General features: G+C 42.2%; 1 protein-coding gene across 9 annotated transcripts in view; it reads left to right on the top strand.

Annotated features, from left to right (window-relative positions):
• dmd (dystrophin) overlaps positions 1-20127 on the top strand; it is a 1714977-nt gene that overhangs the window by 633910 nt on the left and 1060940 nt on the right. For all 9 annotated transcript variants that reach the window (XM_080203928.1, XM_080203931.1, XM_080203930.1 and 6 more), the window contains 2 exons: positions 14689-14877; positions 15207-15388. In XM_080203928.1, coding sequence (XP_080060054.1) covers positions 14689-14877; positions 15207-15388 — 371 coding nt within the window. The remainder of the gene's footprint in view (positions 1-14688; positions 14878-15206; positions 15389-20127) is intronic.

Raw genomic sequence — 20127 nt, 5'->3', positions numbered from 1 at the left:
ATAGCTCCCCTTTCCCCAGTTCAGCACACTCCCGTTCGGCCGGCACTCGTCCCTTTCCATTCTTAACCTAAAGTAGATGGACTTGTGGTCACTGTTAGCCACATGTTCGCCTACCTCTACCTCATCCACCTGCCCTAGCTCATTACCCAACACTAAATCAAGTATAGCTCCTCCCCTAGTCGGGCTAGTAACATACTGCTCTAGAGACCCTTCCAAAACACATTTCACAAACTCCTCTCCCTCTGTACCCCCAGCTCTAGGCCCCCTCCAATCCACTCCAGGAAGATTAAAGTCACCCACTACAACCACTCTATTCTTCCTGCATCTGTCCAAAATGCTCCTGCAAATGCCTTCCTCCACTGACCTCGGGCTGTTGGGTGGCCTATAGTACACCCCTAGCAATGTGATCTCTCCCTTTTTATTCCTCAACTCCACCCACAGCGACTCAATCCCTGTCTCTTCCATATCGTCCTCCCTCTGCACTACTGTGATGCACTGTCTGCTGTGATAGCGGAGTCGGACACTTTAGGAACTTTCAAATGGTTATTGGATAGGCACATGGAGCACATCAGAATGAAAGGGAGTGGGATAGCTTGATCTTGAGTTTGGACATAGCTTGGCACAACATCAAGGGCTGAAGGGCCTGTGCTGTGCTGGACTATTCAATGTTCAATGTTCTAGGTTAAATAATTGTTTGAAAGCTCAGACATCCATTATACTATTGAAATGACTGCACCCCAGGGAAAACACTGCTTGAATGACAGTTCTTGCTCACTGATCTAATCAGTCAGTTGCATAATCTTTACTTATAAGAACATAAGAAATAGGAGCAGGAGTAGGCCATCTAGCCCTTCGAGCCTGCCCCGCCATTCAATAAGATCATGGCTGATCTGTCGTGGCTCAGTTCCACATTCCCGCCCTCTCCCCATAACCCTTAATCCCCTCACTGATCAAAAACCCATCAACCCGCGTCTTAAAAATATTTAGCGAGGCAGCCTCCACCACTTCAACGGGCAGAGAATTCCAGAGATTCACCACCCTTTGAGTGAAGAAGTTCCTCCTCAAATCTGTTCTAAACCGCCCCCCCCTTTATCTTGAGGCTGTGCCCTCTAGTCCTACTGTCCTTTCTGAGCGGGAAGAGCCTCTCCACCTCTATCCTATCCATCCCATTCATCATCTTATATGTCTCAATGAGATCTCCCCTCATTCTTCTAAACTCTAATGAGTACAAGCCTAGTTTATTCAGCCTCTCCTCATAGCTCAACCCCCTCAACTCCGGCATCAGCCTAGTAAACCTCCTCTGCACTCCCTCCAAGGCCAAAATATCCTTGCGTAAGTACGGCGCCCAAAACTGCACACAGTGCTCCAGCTGCGGCCTCACCAGTGCTCTATACAGCTGCAGCAAGACCTCCCTACTTTTATATTCAATCCCCCTTGCTATGAAGGCCGCATCCCATTAGCCTTCCTGACCCCCTGCTGCACCTGCAGGCTGGGTTTTTGCGACTTATGCACAAGGACCCCGAGGTCCCTCTGCACCGTCTCCTGCTGCAGTTTTTCGCCACGTAAGTAATAGTCCTTCCTACTATTATTCCTACCAAAGTGGACCACCTCGCACTTGCCAACATTAAATTCCATTTGCCAGTTCCTGGCCCATTCGCCCAGCCTATCTCGATCCTTCTGCAGACTCTCCACACCCTCTGCGCAATTTGCCGTTCCACCAATCTTGGTGTCATCAGCAAATTTCGACACCATACACTCGGTTCCCTCTTCCAGATCATCTATATAAATGGTAAATACCTGAGGCCCCAGCACCGACCCCTGGGGCACCCCACTAGTCACCAACCGCCAATCCGAATAGCACCCATTGACCCCCACTCTCTGCCTCCTATTTGACAGCCAATCCTGTATCCACGCTAACACCCTACCCCCAACTCCATGCCCCCTTACCTTCTGCAATAACCTCTTGTGAGGTACCTTGTCAAACGCCTTCTGAAAATCAAGAAAGACCACATCCACCGGCTCTCCTCTATCCACCGCCCTAGACACATCCTCATAGAACTCCAATAAATTTGTCAGACACGACTTCCCCTTAACGAAACCGTGCTGCGTCTGCTCTATCAAGCAATTCCCCTCAAGGTGCCTTGCTATTTCCTCCTTGATGACGATTCTTACATTTTACCTACAACAGACGTTAAACTAACCGGCCTATAATTCCCTGCCTTTTGCCTGCCACCTTTCTTAAACAATGGCGTAACATTAGCCGTTTTCCAATCTTCCGGCACTTCCCCGGAATCCAGTGACGTTTGGAAAATAACCACCAAGGCATCCACTATCACCTCCGCCATTTCTTTCAGAACCCTTGGATGCATTCTATCCGGTCCTGGGGACTTGTCCACAATCAGTCCCTCCAGTCTGTTGAGCTTACTTACCCAAGATAAAGTGGTTTCAAGTGCTTGCAGTTTCTAAAGTTGATATGTTAAATGATCATGTTGATAGTTTAATAAGGCCGTTGTGAAAAAAATTAATGTTTTTTTTTAAAGCCGCTTCAGATATTGTGTTATTTATATGAAGTTCATTCATTCTGAACAGAGTTTATAGTGTCAGAATGGGTGTGGAAGTACCATTACTTGACATGGAGGGTGCGAGGTGTCATGAGAGTTGAGTAGAGGAGTATCTTGTCATGTGAGGCACTGTTAAGATCATTTAACTTACCATTCAAATGGTTTCCTCATCCAGGTTATGGTTCACAACAACTCTGAGGTGGCTTTACTCCACAAAAATTGTGAAAACTGGTGCATGCCTTCCCTCACAGTGGAGCTGCCCAAGTCAGGAGGGAAGAATGTAAGCTAGTGAAAATTTGGGGTCCCGTGCGTCCAGTTGGAAATCATGGAATTGTGTTTTTGCTGCCATTTTCACGCCGCCACACTTTCTCCAACTTTGTGAAAATCCTACCCAAAATGACACTGTGCTTGGAAGTTTTTGGGGACAATGGGCATGATTTTCTGGCCATGCTTGCCAGAAAGGTCAACAGACCTTTGCATGCTCCATGTTCTGCCCGCTACAATTCCTGTGGTGATGGGTCAGGAAAACTCCGCCCAATGTCCATGTCAAGTTAATTTGCATTTTCTTCTGAGCAAGGCATTTAATTAGGTTTTAACAACCTCGCTTGCGGCTGCCAAAGAGTGTTGGATATAAAACAATTTGTAAGTAAGAAAATTTTTAAGTGGAAAGAATAATGCTTTGGAGTTGTGCCTAGAAATATGAATTAGAGCTAATGAACATTTCTTTGTGTAATTGGATATTATTGAAAGAAATAACCTATCATTTGGCTGCAATATACCATCCTGGAAAGGAAATACTCCTTATTAAGTGCACATTCAGCTTCTTGAAAAGAGATTTGTGAATTTGTTGAAGAAATTCCACCTTAGTCAAACTTCCACTGAACATGTATGTGAATTCCATTGCCACAAAAACCCATCTGGTTCATTAATAGCCTTACCCAGTCTGGCCGACGTGTGAGTGCAGGTCCACAGCTATGTGGTTGGCTCTTAACTGTCCCTCTGAAATGGCCAAACAAGTCATTCCATTCAAGAGCCATTTTGGGATGTGTAATAAATGCTGGCTTGGCCAGCGATGCTCACATCCCATAAAGAATGAACAAAAGGTATATTATAAAGACCCAAGCTGAAGTACAAACTTGGATCTATATATCTACATTAGGTAAATATGTTTATTTAAGCTGGATTCATAAAAGTGAAAAGCTCATTTCTGTAGATCGAGCAATTGGATCTCGACATTTTTAAGTAGAGTCCAGCAGGCAAACAGCCCACTCGTGGGCTCAAAATTCATTGGTGTTTCAACCTTGTCTCAGACAGAAAGTGGGCACTTAAGCATCCAACACAGTGTACTTATTATGGGCACAGGTGCATTGTCTGCTGAATTGTTAAAAGCAAAGAAGGAAGCAGAACTAAAGTCTGTTTGAATTCTTATTATAAACTAGGGTTGCCCTCTACATAGCTCGTGCTGGCTTGCCTGCTTTCAGTCATGATTGGACTGACATTTACATGAATAGAGTCTGTTTCCTGTCCTATTTCCATTAGTTGCATTTAATATAGGAGACATAATTTGTTTGCATAAGCCTCATGATAGATTCTGAGTAATTACAAAATACAACTGCGTGATTTATAGGGTACTGTAGTGTAGCGGTCATGTTACTGAATTAGTTAGCTGAAGGACCAAATTAATAATCCAAAGAACACTTAGTTCAAACCCCATCATGCCAGTTTGAGAATTTGAATTACAGTTCAAAATTCTGGAGCTATAAGCTGTTACCAGGGCAAGCAAACTCAATGATATTGGATTTCTGTAAATTGTCATGATATGTTTGCAGAAAAGAAACATGCCCTCCTTGTCCATTTTGGGTTATATATGACTCCAGTTCCCATGCAAGCAATAAGTTTGCATTCAGTTGTTTCCATTTGGACCGACTTGAGTTTCCTGTGCATGGATTGTTGGAAGTTAAAATGCAAGCGCAGCAAGCAATTAGGTATATCTTAGCTATTGTTAAAAAAAGAGCATAGGAATAATGAGGTTTTGCTGTAATTGTACAGAACAATGGTAAGGCTACATCTGGAGGGGTGGCATGGTGGTTAACACTGCTGCCTCATAGCACCAGGGACCTGAGTTCAATTCCAGCCTTCACTGCCTGTGTGGAGTTTGCACACTCTCCCCATATTTGCATCTCCCCATTAGTTTCCTCCAGGTGTTCTGGTTTCCTCCCACAGTCCAAAGTTGTGCAGGTTAGGTTGATTGGCCATGCTAAATTGACCCTAATGTCAGGGGTTTAGCAGGGTGTTAGCGCGAGTGGGCGAAACAACCACTATGGACTCAGGGTGAAGTTCAATAACGGCACAGCTTTATTTTCTTTCACGTTGACGGAGAAGCGCAGTCAGGACATACAATCGGACTGTCCCGAAAGTGCTCTTACGGTCCCTCGCAGCGGGCTATAGTTATACCTGAACTTCAGTGCGATTCAAATGCTAATAATTTGTTTACAGTATTCAACCTTAGCCATCCTGTAGTGTTGAGGAAATTGTTTTAAGTGTGTGTTAATCGTTTTGTCTGGTTATTAATGGTCTAGAATCTCTGGGGTTTGAACCATAGGTGTGTCATTGATCTCAAAAGAGGTTCTGAGGGGCCAGGAATGTTTCCTTAACTATGCTAATTTTAGGTGTCTCCATGGGTTGTTTGACTGTTTCAGAAGTGCTGATTTTGATGGGGTGGGGATTTAGTTCCTGTAGGTGTCATCCTGTCCAGCTTCCCTTGTGTGCTAGCCCTCATTTGCATTCTAAAAACATGCTCTTGCCTGCTGATCGGTGTCTGTTACTTTGTGATTTTAGTGGAGAGGCTCTGAGTGTAACTTTAGTCTGCTTCCATATTGTGTGCCCAATTTCATAAAATTTGTTGTCCGATAACAAGGGTAAATATGTGGGATTGTGCTCGGTGCAAACTAGATGGGCCGAATGGTCTCCTTCTGCACTCTAGGAATTCTATGTATGGTGTGCAGTTTTGGTTTACCCTGGCTACGGTATCCAGAACATGGGGTCACAATCACAGAATAAGTCATTTAAGAGGAAAACTGTCTTTCCTGAGAAGGTTGGGAATCTTTGGAATCCTCTGTGTCAGAGTTTTTGAGTACATTTAAGATTGAGGCTGAATGTCTTTTGAATACTTTAGGAATTAAAGGTCATGGGGATGGTGTTGGAAGGTGGTCTTGTTGAATGGTGGAGTAGGCTCAGTGGGTCAAAAGGCCTTCTCCAGCTTCCACTACTTAAATTCTTGTGATTTTTAGCCGCTCTGAGAAATTGCCACTCAGTTGTATGAAACCATGAGAAAGAGGAACAATGAGCTTACCCTGATGGATCACTCAGCTGTGAAACTTGCTATATAACAATGTTGTGAGAGCACCTTAGTCACATTGACTGCACCTGCTCTACTCTGAGGGCAATTAAGAATGGACTAAAAATACTGGTCTTGTCAGTGATGCTAACCCTAATTGCAAACACATTTGTTGGAAGGCAAAAAAGGACCAATCTGTTGAGAAAATGAGTCAGCTTTGAGATTTGAAAAATAGATATTTGATCCATATTTTTACTTCTAGGGAATAATTTTTTATTTTCTCCCTTGCCTGGTTTTCTTAGCCATGTTCGTCATAGTTGAACGGAGGGGATAGTCTGCTCTCCAGCTTTAATCCTTGGGATTGTCGCAAAAAATGAATCAGCCACTCAGAGTGAACCACTTTCTGATCCCCCTTAAGGGTGGTCAAACAATTGTTTTGTTTGCTGTCATCCCCATGTGATTGGAAAGGTGTTTTGTGGGAATTGTATACAATAAACCATCTCAGTGAGGCACATTGTGTTGAAGGTCCAGAGTGCTGCACCACCCCTCTCATACATAGACTGAAATAACGTTTTAAACAAGATTAGGAAATTGTAAAGTCAGCTGGTGGCAGGGACTGGGCAAGTAATTTGAGAACAGCTTGTGTGCTGGAATTGGACTTTAATGTTTCGTGTAATGTAATTAAAATTTCGGGTTGATTTATCATTGATTGACCCAATGTCACACATTGCTCTTTGGTAAAGAAAGCAGGGAGGCAGCTTGCTGACTGACCTGTAATTCTGCTGCTATGAACAGACTGGGAGGAGGTGCATCAGATTCACCTGAGTATGTCTTCCCCTTCTTTGCAGGGCAGTGCCTGACCTCATTTCATTTTTTTAATATATGTATACATAAATTCCCAAATATGTATACATAAATTCCCAAATATGTAAAGCGTAAATGCTTAGACTCCAAAACTTGGCTCCGTAGGCTCTCCAGCACAGCTAGCTACAGAAGCCCACCCTCTGAGTGGACCATGCAACACCCTCACCTTGCATGGCTGACCCAGCTTTCCCACGCTTCATAGTGTGTTGGTGCTGAAGTACCATGCGTATTCCGAAAGCTGCCCCTCTGGTCAGATTGGGACATCAAGCAGCTTTTCTGGTTTATTTGATGCACCAATTCCAACCTTGGATCATGCATATCTGCTGAAAGCATTTGCTTGTCACTCACCAAACAATGTGCATTCAGTTGCACAAGGAACCTTGCCATTAGCCTGATTTAAAGGACCAGCCATCCAACTCTCAGGTAAGGTGATTCTGACTAGCCTTTGCAACTGCCAGGTTTGTGGATGAGCCGTGGAGCATTTTGTGAGTATTGTGGTTAGTTCCTGGATTTGGCAGTGAGATGTACATGGGGAGCAAAGAACTGGTGATCTGGAGTTTCTTTGCTGGCTGTTATTGCAGCTCCTTTTGACCTGCGACACAAGAGGGAGATGGAGCAGTAGCTGCTGAAAGGACTAATGAGGGCTTAAGGCTTCATCCTCTGATACTTAGTGATTTGCACACTAGCAAGGCTCCTCTTCAGTTCCTGAATTGGGGGTGGAATACCCCCAAAAAATTCTGAATGTTGAGTTTGTATGAAAACTGGAGTAATTCATGTTTCTTTCAGCAGGAGTTTAGAGAAGAATCTCCAACACACTGTGCATTGCAGAGGCCACCAGCATGAATATCATTAAATTTCAGGGGGTGGGTCTGTTCCTGCTGGAAAGGCTGGAATCAGCGTGCTGAATGGGCTACTGCACATGTACTGATCTGTCAGTGCCGAGATTGATGCATGTGCAGTGGCCCCACACTGATGGCCTCCCCATTGCTGACTAGGTCATTTGCTGGCCAGCCTTGTGACCCATGCATTGCTGGCCCCTTGGCTCCTCGACCATTCCTGAGCACAACCCTGTCCCTCCGGCCTGCTGTGATTTCCAGCCCTCCCCCAATTGCCCCGCTCCCTTAGCATGCCCCATGCCCAATGGGCAGTGCCAGGGTGCTCCCTGAGCAGATACAAAGGGCACAGGCTGGTGCTGCCAATGCTCGGGGGCACTTCCCCATTGCCTGACCCTCGGTGAGCCCTGATTACCCTGCAGTGGCACAGTGGTTAGCACTGCTGCCTCAGAACGCTGGGAACCAAGTTCAATTCTCGGATTGGGTCACTGTCTGTATGGTGTTTGCACATTCTCCCTCTGATTGCATGGGTTTCCTCTGGCTGCTCCAGTTTCCTCCTCAGTCCAAAAGATGTGAAGGTTAGGTGAATTGACCATGCTAAATTCACTAGATAGCTATTGCAATCCCTGCTGGAATGAAATACTGTGGTGGGGTGTGAGATGTTAACTGGCCCGGAGACTTCAGTCCCGTGCCTGCTAATTGTACTTAAATATTTAAATGATCTTGGTGCCTCGCTGCAGATTTCTGGTGGGGAGCATGGGCCGCTGGAAATCCGGAGCTGGGAGACACAAGTGGGGTGCAAACGTTCGCGTGTGCCCCGCATTTCAGCCGACGTGAGAATCTCTTGCCCAATCTGCTACGAAATTAGCACAGTGGCATGGGAAAATCGTGGCTCAGATGTAATGAGGGGTGGGTGGGGGAGGTGAGATAAACTGAAATCCTGTGCCCTTTCCTTACTGCCTGTAATGTGTGGTTCTGGAGAGGAAGATAAGTATGGTTTTTAGCTCCTGGAATGTGTGGTCAATTTAGAAAGAAAGGATCACAATTTAGCAAGCTTCTGTGGATTTAAATAATGAGCATTATTTATTCACACATTCACCCTGAAAATCTAAGTGCATTCTCCTTCACACAACTAACGTTGAAAAAGATACAATGAAAGATGATAGTGCACTGCTATTAGAGCAACCAAAATAACAATGTTATACAGCTTCTATTTAAACAGCTTCCAAGCATTCCAGCTTAATGAGACAAACAAAGACAGTAATTCAATTATTTCTTTATTTAACACTTTTAGTACCAACTCGAACATAAACAATTGCAACTCGTTAACTCTTTACTGAACGTTAACTGAACATCAATTTTAACTATGTAACTGAAAGTAGATACTACCATGTTTCGGAAAACCTGGGCCAAGAAATATCCTTGATGTAGAATCTACCCTCTGGTTCTCTTCGAAGTTTCCTTCAGGGTACAAGGTCTTGTTGCGATGGTTGTTCTCTTGGCATTATCATTACCAAACAAAGGACTCGCGTGTCTTTTATCCACAATTCTCCACTCGCTTCTGGAAGATTCTCTCATTCAGCCAATTGTGTTACCAGAAACTGGTCACATGGCTCAAACATCTAGTGAAATTAATTTTGAATGAAGCCACATTGCTTGGCTCATTTTACATGTCCCATACATAGTAGCCGTAAATCAGAGCCACGCTGGCTCAGTTAATGTAAACAACTTCCCTGATCTGACCAATACAAGAAGCTTCAGATCACAACTCCCGGACCAGAGCCTCTTTACGACCTGCATCTGGTTTTAATTTATTATTTGACTGAAATTCCCAGCATGCTTCACTCAGCCAGAGTTGCCATTTTAAAGCTACCATTACCAATATTGTTGTTAAATCGTTGTTGCAGCCGTTCTTTCTCTGTCCACAACAAGTCAAAGGAAAAGAAGAGTTAATAATTCATATGTTAGATATGTGATCATTAAAAAGTGTTCATTAAACACTTAAATGTGTTAAACAATTAAACAATTAAAAATGTGTTCATTAAAAAGGAATCTTTTTCAACTCTTGAATTGTAGTTCAGATTGGTTCAAATAGCTGAAGTCAGATATCTGACTAGTTGCAGAATTCCCTCAAAGAGATTATTGTTCTGCAAGTCACAAAATTAGGCACCTGTGGTTTTTTATTAGGAGTTCAAACTTATTTACAAATTGACATGGGGGATGAATTTTACTGTCCCGCCCAGTATGGGAATTGAAGCGGGTGAGGGACAAACCATTGAAGGGTCCATTGACCTCCGGCGGGATTTTCCAGTTTCATGACAAGCGAGGCCAGAAAATCCCACCCCTAGAGTTTTAGAATCATAATGGGAGGCTCTTCTGGCCCTTAAAAGCAAAGATTACAGTCTTTTGTTACAGTTACTGTCTCTTTTGGTGTTCTTTTACAGACTGCCCAGATCTTTCTGCATCTTCAGATAAAAACGTATTGTTTCCTTCTGTTTTTGGCACAATTCTAGCAGTGGCCACCTGATAACCTTAGCTCTAGCTATTACTATACAATGGAGATAGCAAATGATTTTCTCACACTTAAGATGAATAGGTTTTTGCCAAGAACTCAGTGTTAGGAGACCAACTAGAGATATGGGCCAGAATGTTACAGCCATTCATGCCTGTGGGAGTTTCCCATCCTGCTGCAGTGAATGGAGATTTAGCTGGGTGCCAAATTCTCTGACTTCATTGCAGCAGGTGTGTGGCATGAACAGCCGCAGAATCTGGACTTGTTTCGGTTAAATCCCCAAACAGTGGCAAGTATGTATTCCATAGATAGTATTCATCTTGACATGTTAATTTAAATCAGAGGGTGTTATAGGTCACAACTTTCTGGAAGCTTGGATGGTCTGTTGAAGTTGCAAAGGTCACCTGACCCTTGGTCACCATCTTAGCAGTTCATCAATGTTCGTTTTAAATAAAAGACCACGTTTGAAACTTTCACGCAAAATCCATATTTAAATTTATGAAAATGAGTGTCTTTACCGGGCATGACACAGACTAATATGGGTATGTGATAGAGTAGGCAACACATTCGCCAGCCTGGACTGAGGTATCACCCACACCAGTCAATCACTGAAGAAATGTGAAATGAACAAGGTTCAAGAATGGTTATTTATCCTTCCCAATCTATGGACTATATCAATATCAAACAAAGTGCAAGTCTCTCTGTGAACTCACGTTATTACTAATCACTAGGCACAAAATGTGTTTTGGGTGTACAGAGACTTTTTCTTTGACTCACTTGCATGTATGCTGCCATTTTTAATTCTAGTTTCCCTGGCACTGGGAGTAATTTTTCCCAAACAGACCCTAATTAACATTGTTGAAGTGTTTTTAGATTTGCTTCAGCCTTCATCCCTAACTGCTACTTTAGAATGATCTTTCTCATTTAGGCTGAACCTTTCATGCCTAGTAATAGATGTGACATTTAGTTGTTTCTGACTTTTACATGAATTTAATTTGTAATACAGATTTATAATTTGCACTAACATTTTGACTCAATTAAAATATCAGAAATAATTAAGTGATCAAAATGTAGAAGGTGAGTTCAGAAATATTTTACTGACACGATGAAGCTTACACATTTTGTTGATTTTCTTCAGCCTTTTTGCATGATTACGTTAAATATGATCAATGCAAGGAAGAAAAGAAAATGTTCTTAGGAATACTGTAAATAATATTGAATATTTATTAATCTCCTTTTTGAAATTATGAAATATTTATTGTCTTCAACATTGAATAATTGCCAAAATGAACTTAATTGTCTGCATGTTTCAGTTTCTTTAGTTAGATCATTGAATCCTGCCATGCAGAAGGAGGCCAGTTGGCCCATCGAGTGTGCACTGACCACAATCCCACCCAGGCCCTATCCCCATAACCCCATGCATTTACCCAACCTAGTCCTCCTGACACTAAGTGGCAATTTAGCATGGTCAATCCACTTACCCCACACATCTTTGGACTGTGGGAGGAAACTGAAGCGCCTGGAGGAATCCCAAGCAGACATGGGGAAAATGTGCAAACTCCACACAGTCACCCAAGCTGGGAATTGAACCCAGGTCCCTGGCACTGTGAGGCAGCAGTGCTAACTACTGTGTCACCATGCCTCCCCTGTGATGCTCGTTTATCTCTGAGTAGACTATGTAACTTATTGGGCGCTATAGTATGAGTTTTATGTATGTATGGACTTTAAAATCTTCATGTTCTTCATGCATCAAATGGCCTTTACAACTTAATTTGTCTGGGAAATTCTTCATTCAGTCGTGTAGAGAAATATTACGACTGAGATGTTAAAATGCATTTTACACAAAATGTCCCTTATAAAAATGGCAGCAAAAAAGAATATTTACCGTTTCACTGTAGAGTTTAATTCAGAATCCATTGGTATGTAATATGGCTTATTAATATGTTTAAGTCTATAATCTTGGCATTTTGAAAGTAGACATTAAAATGCAATTGAGAAGATTGAACACACTGGTGCCTTATTTAAAGAACTCAATGTTTTGTGGGTTTGTGCTTACTTTTATGTGGTACTTAAGTATGAAATATAGTTTAAAATACGAGTGGTGCTAAAAACACCAGCTTGTTTAATTCATGCCTTCCATGATGAATGGAGCATATGGATTCAAACTTTGAAACAAATGGCAACTACTGATACTGTTTACACACACTTTTCAAAACTTAAACAAGAGGCAGAATGGGTTGGGTCAGAAGGTAAAATCGAGGTTTGCTTTCTGATGTTGCTTTTGCTGCTCGTTCACTGAAAACTTTAATTGCACACATGATGGGCTAGAGGATAAATGCACCCCCAGTGTAATATATGAGAGTGTAATCATTGAAGATGAAAATGACCATTTTACTCATCAAAGATCACTCCTGTTTTACTCTAACCCACCCATCCAGGCTTCCTGCTGAATTTTGGGTGCTCCTTAATGCCTACAGTATTGATGTGTTATGAAGTGATACAGATCAGAAAGGTCCCAGATTTGATTCTCAGCTGGAGTGGTTGGAATGATAAACTCAGTCTGTGCATCCCTAGGATAAGAAGCAAAAAAACAGGCCAGGTTCTCACTCTTTATCAAGTAACCATTTCAAGCAAGTATTTGGGCAGTAATACAGGAGATAGATAGGCTTGGATTTTTGCAGTTGAGATCAAGTCTTGATTGATGTTGCCTTGCAGGTGCCAGAGTAAGTTACATAACACAGTAGGTGGGCTAATTTTTTTGAAAAGGATGCAATCAGTTTGATGTTGTTATTCATGTCAAAACCAGTAATACAGGAAATACAACAATAGAGGTCATGCAGAGAGAGTGTGAAAGAACCAAAATGAACAGCAGGAACTCGAGGGCAACAATTGCACAATTATTTCCAATATCATGTGTGTAGGAATGTAAGAGGCATCTATAAGTTGTGGAAAGGTGTATTTCAAATTTCTGGAGCGGTGGAGTAAATTTTTGGAAATGTCAAAGCTGCGCAGAAGGATCGTGTTCACCTTGCTTAGGGTTGATTAACAGGGGAAGATTTAAACCTGTAAATTAACATCAGATGAAAATACACTAATTCTAGAAAATGGTAACATGTCCAGCAATGCCACAAAGAGACAAAACTTTGCTGAATTAAAGTTCCACCCAAACATTCAGCCTTCTGTTTTTATTATACCACAGGACTGTTCTGACAAGCTGTCAGGGTTTCTGGACTCTTATCCCATTTGTCCAATGTGTGGGGAAAAAATGAAACTAAAGTGGGATTTGTTACCTTGTTAAAAATTAGTAGACTTTTGGGCAGTACAATTGGAATATTGCATTATTTCAATACTATTTTCACCTCTTATCCCTTACTGAGATTAGTGTTTGGAAATTGTTTGTTTATGTGCAAATGGATAATTTTTCAGTTGGTACAAGAGGACCCAGGAAATACAAACAGAAAATTGTGACAAGCATTGACACCATCCATTTGTCAAAACATCCTCTGATTAACTATTCTGCTATTTCTCTGCCTTCCTCATTATCAGGCACGTAGTGTCTGACAGAGAGATCTGGCATCAGGAAGGGGGTGCCCACTGAAAGCTTCCCCACTGCCCTTGTCTCTAATACCCCAAAATCACTCCAGTGATCCCTACCCTACTCTCATTACCTTAGACCTGGGGTCCATAGTGATCCTGGGCCTCTGGTAAGTGCATGGCCAGCACTGGCCTCTGCAGTGGCATTGGCAAGATGCCAGCCTCTAATTGATGGGCAACTGTTGGTAGGTAGTATTTCTGCTGCCAGGTTCCTGAATTCCAGGAAAGGCCAAATGAGTGTCTGAAGGTTACGTAGCACAAAAGGAGGGCTTTTGGCCCATCAAGTCTACACTGCCACCAAAAAATTAATTTTCCAGCACTTGGTCTGTAGTTTTCCGATCATTAGGTGAAATTGGGGTGGACTGATTAAATCCAGCCCATTGATTCTGGTGATGGAAATAGAGAAGGATAGGAGAGAAGGGAAATGGATGACAATGGGTGGAATGGTGGAGTGAGGTGCTGTTGGAATGTAGGTTGGAAACTTATTTGCTCTTTTACTTCTGCCACTACTACAGCCAGACCCAGAATCATGGTGATGATGTTAACTATGCCAGAGGCAAAACCCAGTTCAATATTCTTGTGAAAAACTTAATTTATTCTTAACAGTGAAAGGCTGAATGCGTTGTTTGTTTTATTTAAGTGAAATTGCAAAACTGCTAAGTCCCAGAAAGATTAATCAGTATGGATGTATTGTGTAGTTAAAATGGTTCTTGTATTTGTGAATAAACAATGTAGTGAATAGTGCAGAATCCAATCATGTCCCTTTCTGAATATGAAAAGGGATAAGTAAGCATAAGAATTATCAGCTATTAATAACTAGCTCTTGAATTTAGAACAAATTCTCTAGAGATGGTAAGAAAATGAAACCAGATCCTAATTTCTTTCTAGTTTCATATATAATGTAATTGTCTTGATTATTTAGCTAATGTAGTGGAACACTTGACCTGTTTTTAATTGAAGAAATTTCTCTCTCTTCACATTGAACAGCTCTCAGAGCCCTCAGTAGAGAAGCCAGCTGGAAGCCTACTGATGGAAGCAGAAGTGGATCTCGATGGCTACCAGACTGCATTAGAGGTAGTGCTAACCTGGTTGCTTTCAGCTGAGGATTCACTGCAGGCTCAGGGCAGGGTCTCCGATGATGTGGAGGAGGTCAAGGAGCAGTTTCATGCCCATGAGGTAAGTGCATTAGCCAAAAATTAGGGGTGGGAATAGGGAGGTACTTATTCCATGCTACTTATTTAAGCCATAAATATGAAGGTACCTCTTCCAACATATCCTCACTTGGTTAATATCCCTTTGCTTTGTGAAGCACCTTGGAATTTTTTATTTAGGTATTAAGGATCCAAAATAAATTAAAAGTTGCTGTTGAGTTGCAATTTACATTCACCAATGTCAATATACTTTTGGAACTTAATTTGGCAACAATGAAGTTTCCCTTTTCTGTCTGTTTTCTATTTGTTGGAACGTCACACGCCTATGCATGTTTTACCTCATGTTTTTGGCAGGGTTTTATGATGGAGTTAACAGCACATCAAGGTAGTGTGGGTAACATTCTACAGGCTGGGAATCAGCTAATTGCAGAAGGAAAATTAACGGAAGATGAAGAAAATGAAATCCGAGAACAGATGAACTTGCTGAACTCCCGGTGGGAAAATCTCAGGGTAGCCAGCATGGAGAGACAAAGCAAGTAAGTAAATGGTATTATCTATCCTGGACAGATTTCCAAATCTCTTTAGTATGAAACAATCATTTGCTAATTTGGCTTCAAGCCACATGCTGACATGGTTGCAAAATAATTGATAAAATATTGTATTTAGTTTGAATATCAAAACATAGATTTGCTTTGAGTTCTAGTTGACATGTCATTCCCTTTGCGTACACATGAGACAGAGATGACATTGTACCATTTTGAATCAATGCAGAAGTAGTAGAATGCTGTGAGCCACATTGCTTTTAATTAATTAAATGTGCTTTTGATCATCTCCAATCATGTGTTTCACTCACTTATTGCTGTTCCCTTTACCCTCTCTCGACTGTCAGACTGATGATTTATCTTTGGCAGACTCTAATTCCAGCTTCTTTTCCATGAGGATATGATGCCTGCTGATTATATAGTAGACTATGGTCTAGATTTTATAAGGTTAGAATCATAAAATCCTTACAGTGTGGAAGGAGGCCATTCGGCCCATCAAACCTGCACCAACAACAATCCCACCCAGGCCCCATCCCTGTAAATCCACCAGTTTACCCTGACAATCCCCCTGACACTTAGTGGCAATTTAGCATGGCCAATCAACCTAACCCACACATCTTTGGAATGTGAGAGGAAACCAGAGGAAATCCATACAGACAGTGACCCGAGGTTGGAATTGAACTGGGTGCCTGGCGCTCAGAGGCAGCAGTGCTTGCCGCTGTGGCACCCACCTCAGGAGGGAGGCCTTGTTCAATGGATTCATAATCAGTTTGAGGAATCTTTCCATTACTTCCTCCACAAAGGGGTTAAAAAAAAGTGTGGGTGTGAAGATATGCTTAAAAAAAACCCCTCAGGAAGCCCAATCCAATGAAGGGTGGCAGCTAGACAGGAGAATAGGAGGTTGAATAAAAAGGTCTGCACTTATACTTAGCTGGCAGCCGTTCTGGGCAAGGTGGGCCCTGCTGAGGCAGATAGGGGAAACTGCATGGACACTTCAAGGTAGTGGTGTTTTCTTTCATTTATTCATTCACCAGATGTGGGCATCACTGGCTTGGCCAGCATTTATTGTCCATCCTTACAGCCCTTGTGAAACTGATAATGAGCTGCCTATTTGAATAGTTGCACTCCATGAGTCTAAGTACACCCACAGTGCTATTCAGAAGAGTCCAGGATTTTGACCCAGCGACAGTGAAGAATTGGTGATACAGTTCCAAGTCAAGATGGTGTGTGGCTTGGAGGGGAAGCTGCAGGTGATAGAGTTCCCATGTACCTGCTGCCTTCAGCCTTGTGTGTGGTAGAGGTCTTATGTTTGGGATGTGCTTTCGAAGAAGCGTTGGTGAACTGCTGCAGTGTATCTTGTAGATGAGTGCCAGTGGGGAGGGAGTGAAAGTTCAAGGGGTGGATGGATTGCCAATCAAGCAGACTACTTTATCCCTGAGTGTTGTTGGAACTGTACTCAAGGCAATTGGAGAGTATTCTATCACTGCTGTCTTGTATCTTGTAGATAGTAAACAGGTTTTTGGGGAGTCAGGAGATGATTTACTTGCTTCTGTAGCCACTGTATATGTGGCAGGTCCAGTTCAATTTCTGGTCAATGATAACCCCCAGGATGTTGATAGTGAGGAATTTGGTGATGGTAATGCCATTAAATTTCAAGGGAGATTCTTTCTTGATGGAGATTGGAACAAGCCTTCATCATTCAATTAGATTATCTTGCAGAGGGACCTCGGGGTCCTTGTGCATGAGTTGCAAAAACCCAGCTTGCAGGTGGTCAGGAAGGTGAATGGGATGCTGGCCTTCATAGCAAGGGGGATTGAATATAAAAGTAGGGAGGTCTTGCTGCAGCTGTATAGGGCATTGGTGAGGCCGCAGCTGGAGTACTGTGTGCAGTTTTGGACACCGTACTTACGCAAGGATATTTTGGCCTTGGAGGGAGTGCAGAGGAGGTTTACTAGGCTGATGCCGGAGTTGAGGGGGTTGAGCTATGAGGAGAGGCTGAATAAACTAGGCTTGTACTCGTTAGAGTTTAGAAGAATGAGGGGAGATCTCATTGAGATGTATAAGATGATGAATGGGATGGATAGGATAGAGGTGGAAAGACTCTTCCCGCTCAGAAAGGACAGTAGGACTAGGGGGCACAGCCTCAAGATAAAGGGGGGTGCGGTTTAGAACGGAGTTGAGGAAGAACTTCTTCACTCAAAGGGTGGTGAATCTCTGGAATTCTCTGCCCGTTGAAGTGGTGGAGGCTACCTCGCTAAATATTTTTAAGACGCGGGTTGATGGGTTTTTGATCAGTGAGGGGATTAAGGGTTATGGGGAGAGGGCGGGAATGTGGAACTGAGCCACGACAGATCAGCCATGATCTTATTGAATGGCGGGGCAGGCTCGAAGGGCCAGATGGCCTACTCCTGCTCCTATTTCTTATGTTCTTATCAACGCTTCTTTCCTGAACTAACCCCATGTCCCTCAAATTCCCCACGTTATGTGTGTCAAACTTGGTCCATCATGGTACTATATCCAAAGGTTATGGGTTCAGGCCTCACTTGAGAGACTCATGCATACAACCCAAACATATACTTCAGCGCAGTATCATATTTTTCCTCGTTCAGGAAAGATATTAAACCAGCCAACATCTGTCCTTTCAAATGGTCACAAATGATCCATTGGCAGTAGTCGAAGAAGAGCAGGGAAGTTCTCCCCAGCATCCTGGCCTATATTTATCCCTCATCAAACATCATTAATCCCGTCATCCTATTGCTATTTATGGGACCTTGCTGCGTACAAATTTATTGCCATGTTTCCTGCTTTGCACATCAAAAGTATTTCATTAGCTGTGAAGAACTGGGCTATCTTGAGGTTGTGGAGGTTATGTTTTCTAAATGGAAGTCCTTTCCTTCCTATTCCTTTCACAGCATGTGCTATTATGGCCTTTTCTCTTTTTCCTTTTACCAATCCATGGTATTTTTTCCTAGCAGCACTCAGTATTCTTATCTTGTTTGATATGTTCATGAAGACTTTAGATTTGTGCAGCAGATTATTAGTTTGCCTTTCTGGCTCAAATATAACAGCTTTTCAACATTTTGCTTGCTGTGAAATGCCTATGGATTTATCACATTGATGTCTTATTTATAATGCCAACTATTTTAATACTGACATTGAAAAGGAATATATAATTTATTAGAAAGCAGAGTTGTACTGGCCTGACAGAGCTTCTAAGAGTAAGGTGATTCATCATAAGGCTAGCAGGATGGAAATGTCCAATGACAGCTCTGATAGATATATAACCTGTTATTTAATGGTGAAATTTAGCATGGAAGAAAATAAGGAGCATAATGTGAAAATGAGACTAGGAATAGGCCATACTGCTCCCCGAGTTTGTTCTGCCTTTAAGTATGATCGCGGTGTCTCTCTGATCTCAACTCCACTTTCTCCACCAGCGCCCCATATCCCTGATTCCCCTAGAGTTCAAAAGTCAATCTACCTCTGCCTTGAATACATTCAATGAGTGAGGAGCATCTTGAGTCCTCTGGAGTAAAGAATTTTAAATATTCAGAATCTCTTGAGTGAAAAAAAACTTTCTCATCTGAATCTTAAGATACTGACCTCTTATTCTGAGACTGTTCTCCAGTGTTCTTGATTCCCAGCCAGCAGAAACAACCTTTTGATGCCTACACAGTGAAGTCATCTCAAAATCTTTTCTGTTTTAGTGAGATAGCAAAGTAGCTTGCAAGTCCAAATACAAACCACTTTGTATTTGCTGTCTTAGACTCAGCAAATTTTGCAGCACAGGGAGAAGCCATTTAGTCAGTGCCTGTTCCTGTTCTCCCAAATGCCTCTTTGCTTAGTTCCATTGTCAGCAGTCCCTTTTGTTATATTCTTTTCGTGAATCGATCCATTTCCATTTTGTTATGGTTTCTGAATGCACCTTTATTTGTTGGGGCAATTTGTGTTCAAGAAACTGGATAATACCTTTGTTCTTCTGATGATCTCAGATTTATGTCCTCCAAGTAATGCTGCACCAACCAATGGATGTCACTTTCCTCTTGCTGATCAAATCCCCCATAATTTAGACAATCCCAAAACAGAACCTTTTTTTTGCCTTCTAGATTCAAATTAAATCTCATCACAAATTTGCTTAGATTGGCTTAACCGCTCCTGCACCCTGTGCATGTCCTTGACATCTTTCTTAAAGTAAGATAACATGAAGTGTACATAGTTTTTTAAGATTGTTCATACCTAGTAAAAAGAATTGCTGTCATTCATAAAACCAAAGATGTTGTTCATTATTACCTGAAAACAATTTTTGTGAATTGGAATGGCACTTCCTGCGTGACCTGGAAAATTGCCTGGACTAGCACTGGCAGGCAAATTGTGAGAAATCTATTATAACTATTTACCAATCTGCCCTTATTTTAAAAGATTGTTCACATAACCTTTGAAATTGTGAAATAAAAGAGCCAATGACAATGCTGGCTTTTTGAACACTTGTTGCACAGTAAATTTATAATGCTTAAATTTAAATTGGCTAATCACCAATCCATGCTTTGTTCCATTCTTATCTATATATTCAAGTGCAAGACCTTCCTTCAGGAGGCTTTGTTTCCTCTTTCCATACTAGTAACCTCTTTTCCCCAAGATTCATCCTTGGCCCACTCATGTTTCTCTACGTGCATCCCTTCAGTGATGTTAGCTGAGGACATGACATCAGTTTCCATATGAATGTTGATGGCACC

The sequence above is a fragment of the Carcharhinus amblyrhynchos genome, chromosome 15 (assembly GCF_965287045.1).
Source record: "Carcharhinus amblyrhynchos chromosome 15, sCarAmb.v2.hapA, whole genome shotgun sequence".
NCBI classification, from domain to species: Eukaryota; Metazoa; Chordata; class Chondrichthyes; order Carcharhiniformes; family Carcharhinidae; genus Carcharhinus; species Carcharhinus amblyrhynchos.
The sequence above is the reverse complement of the archived record's forward strand: the minus strand, read 5'-3'. Positions and strand labels throughout refer to the sequence as shown.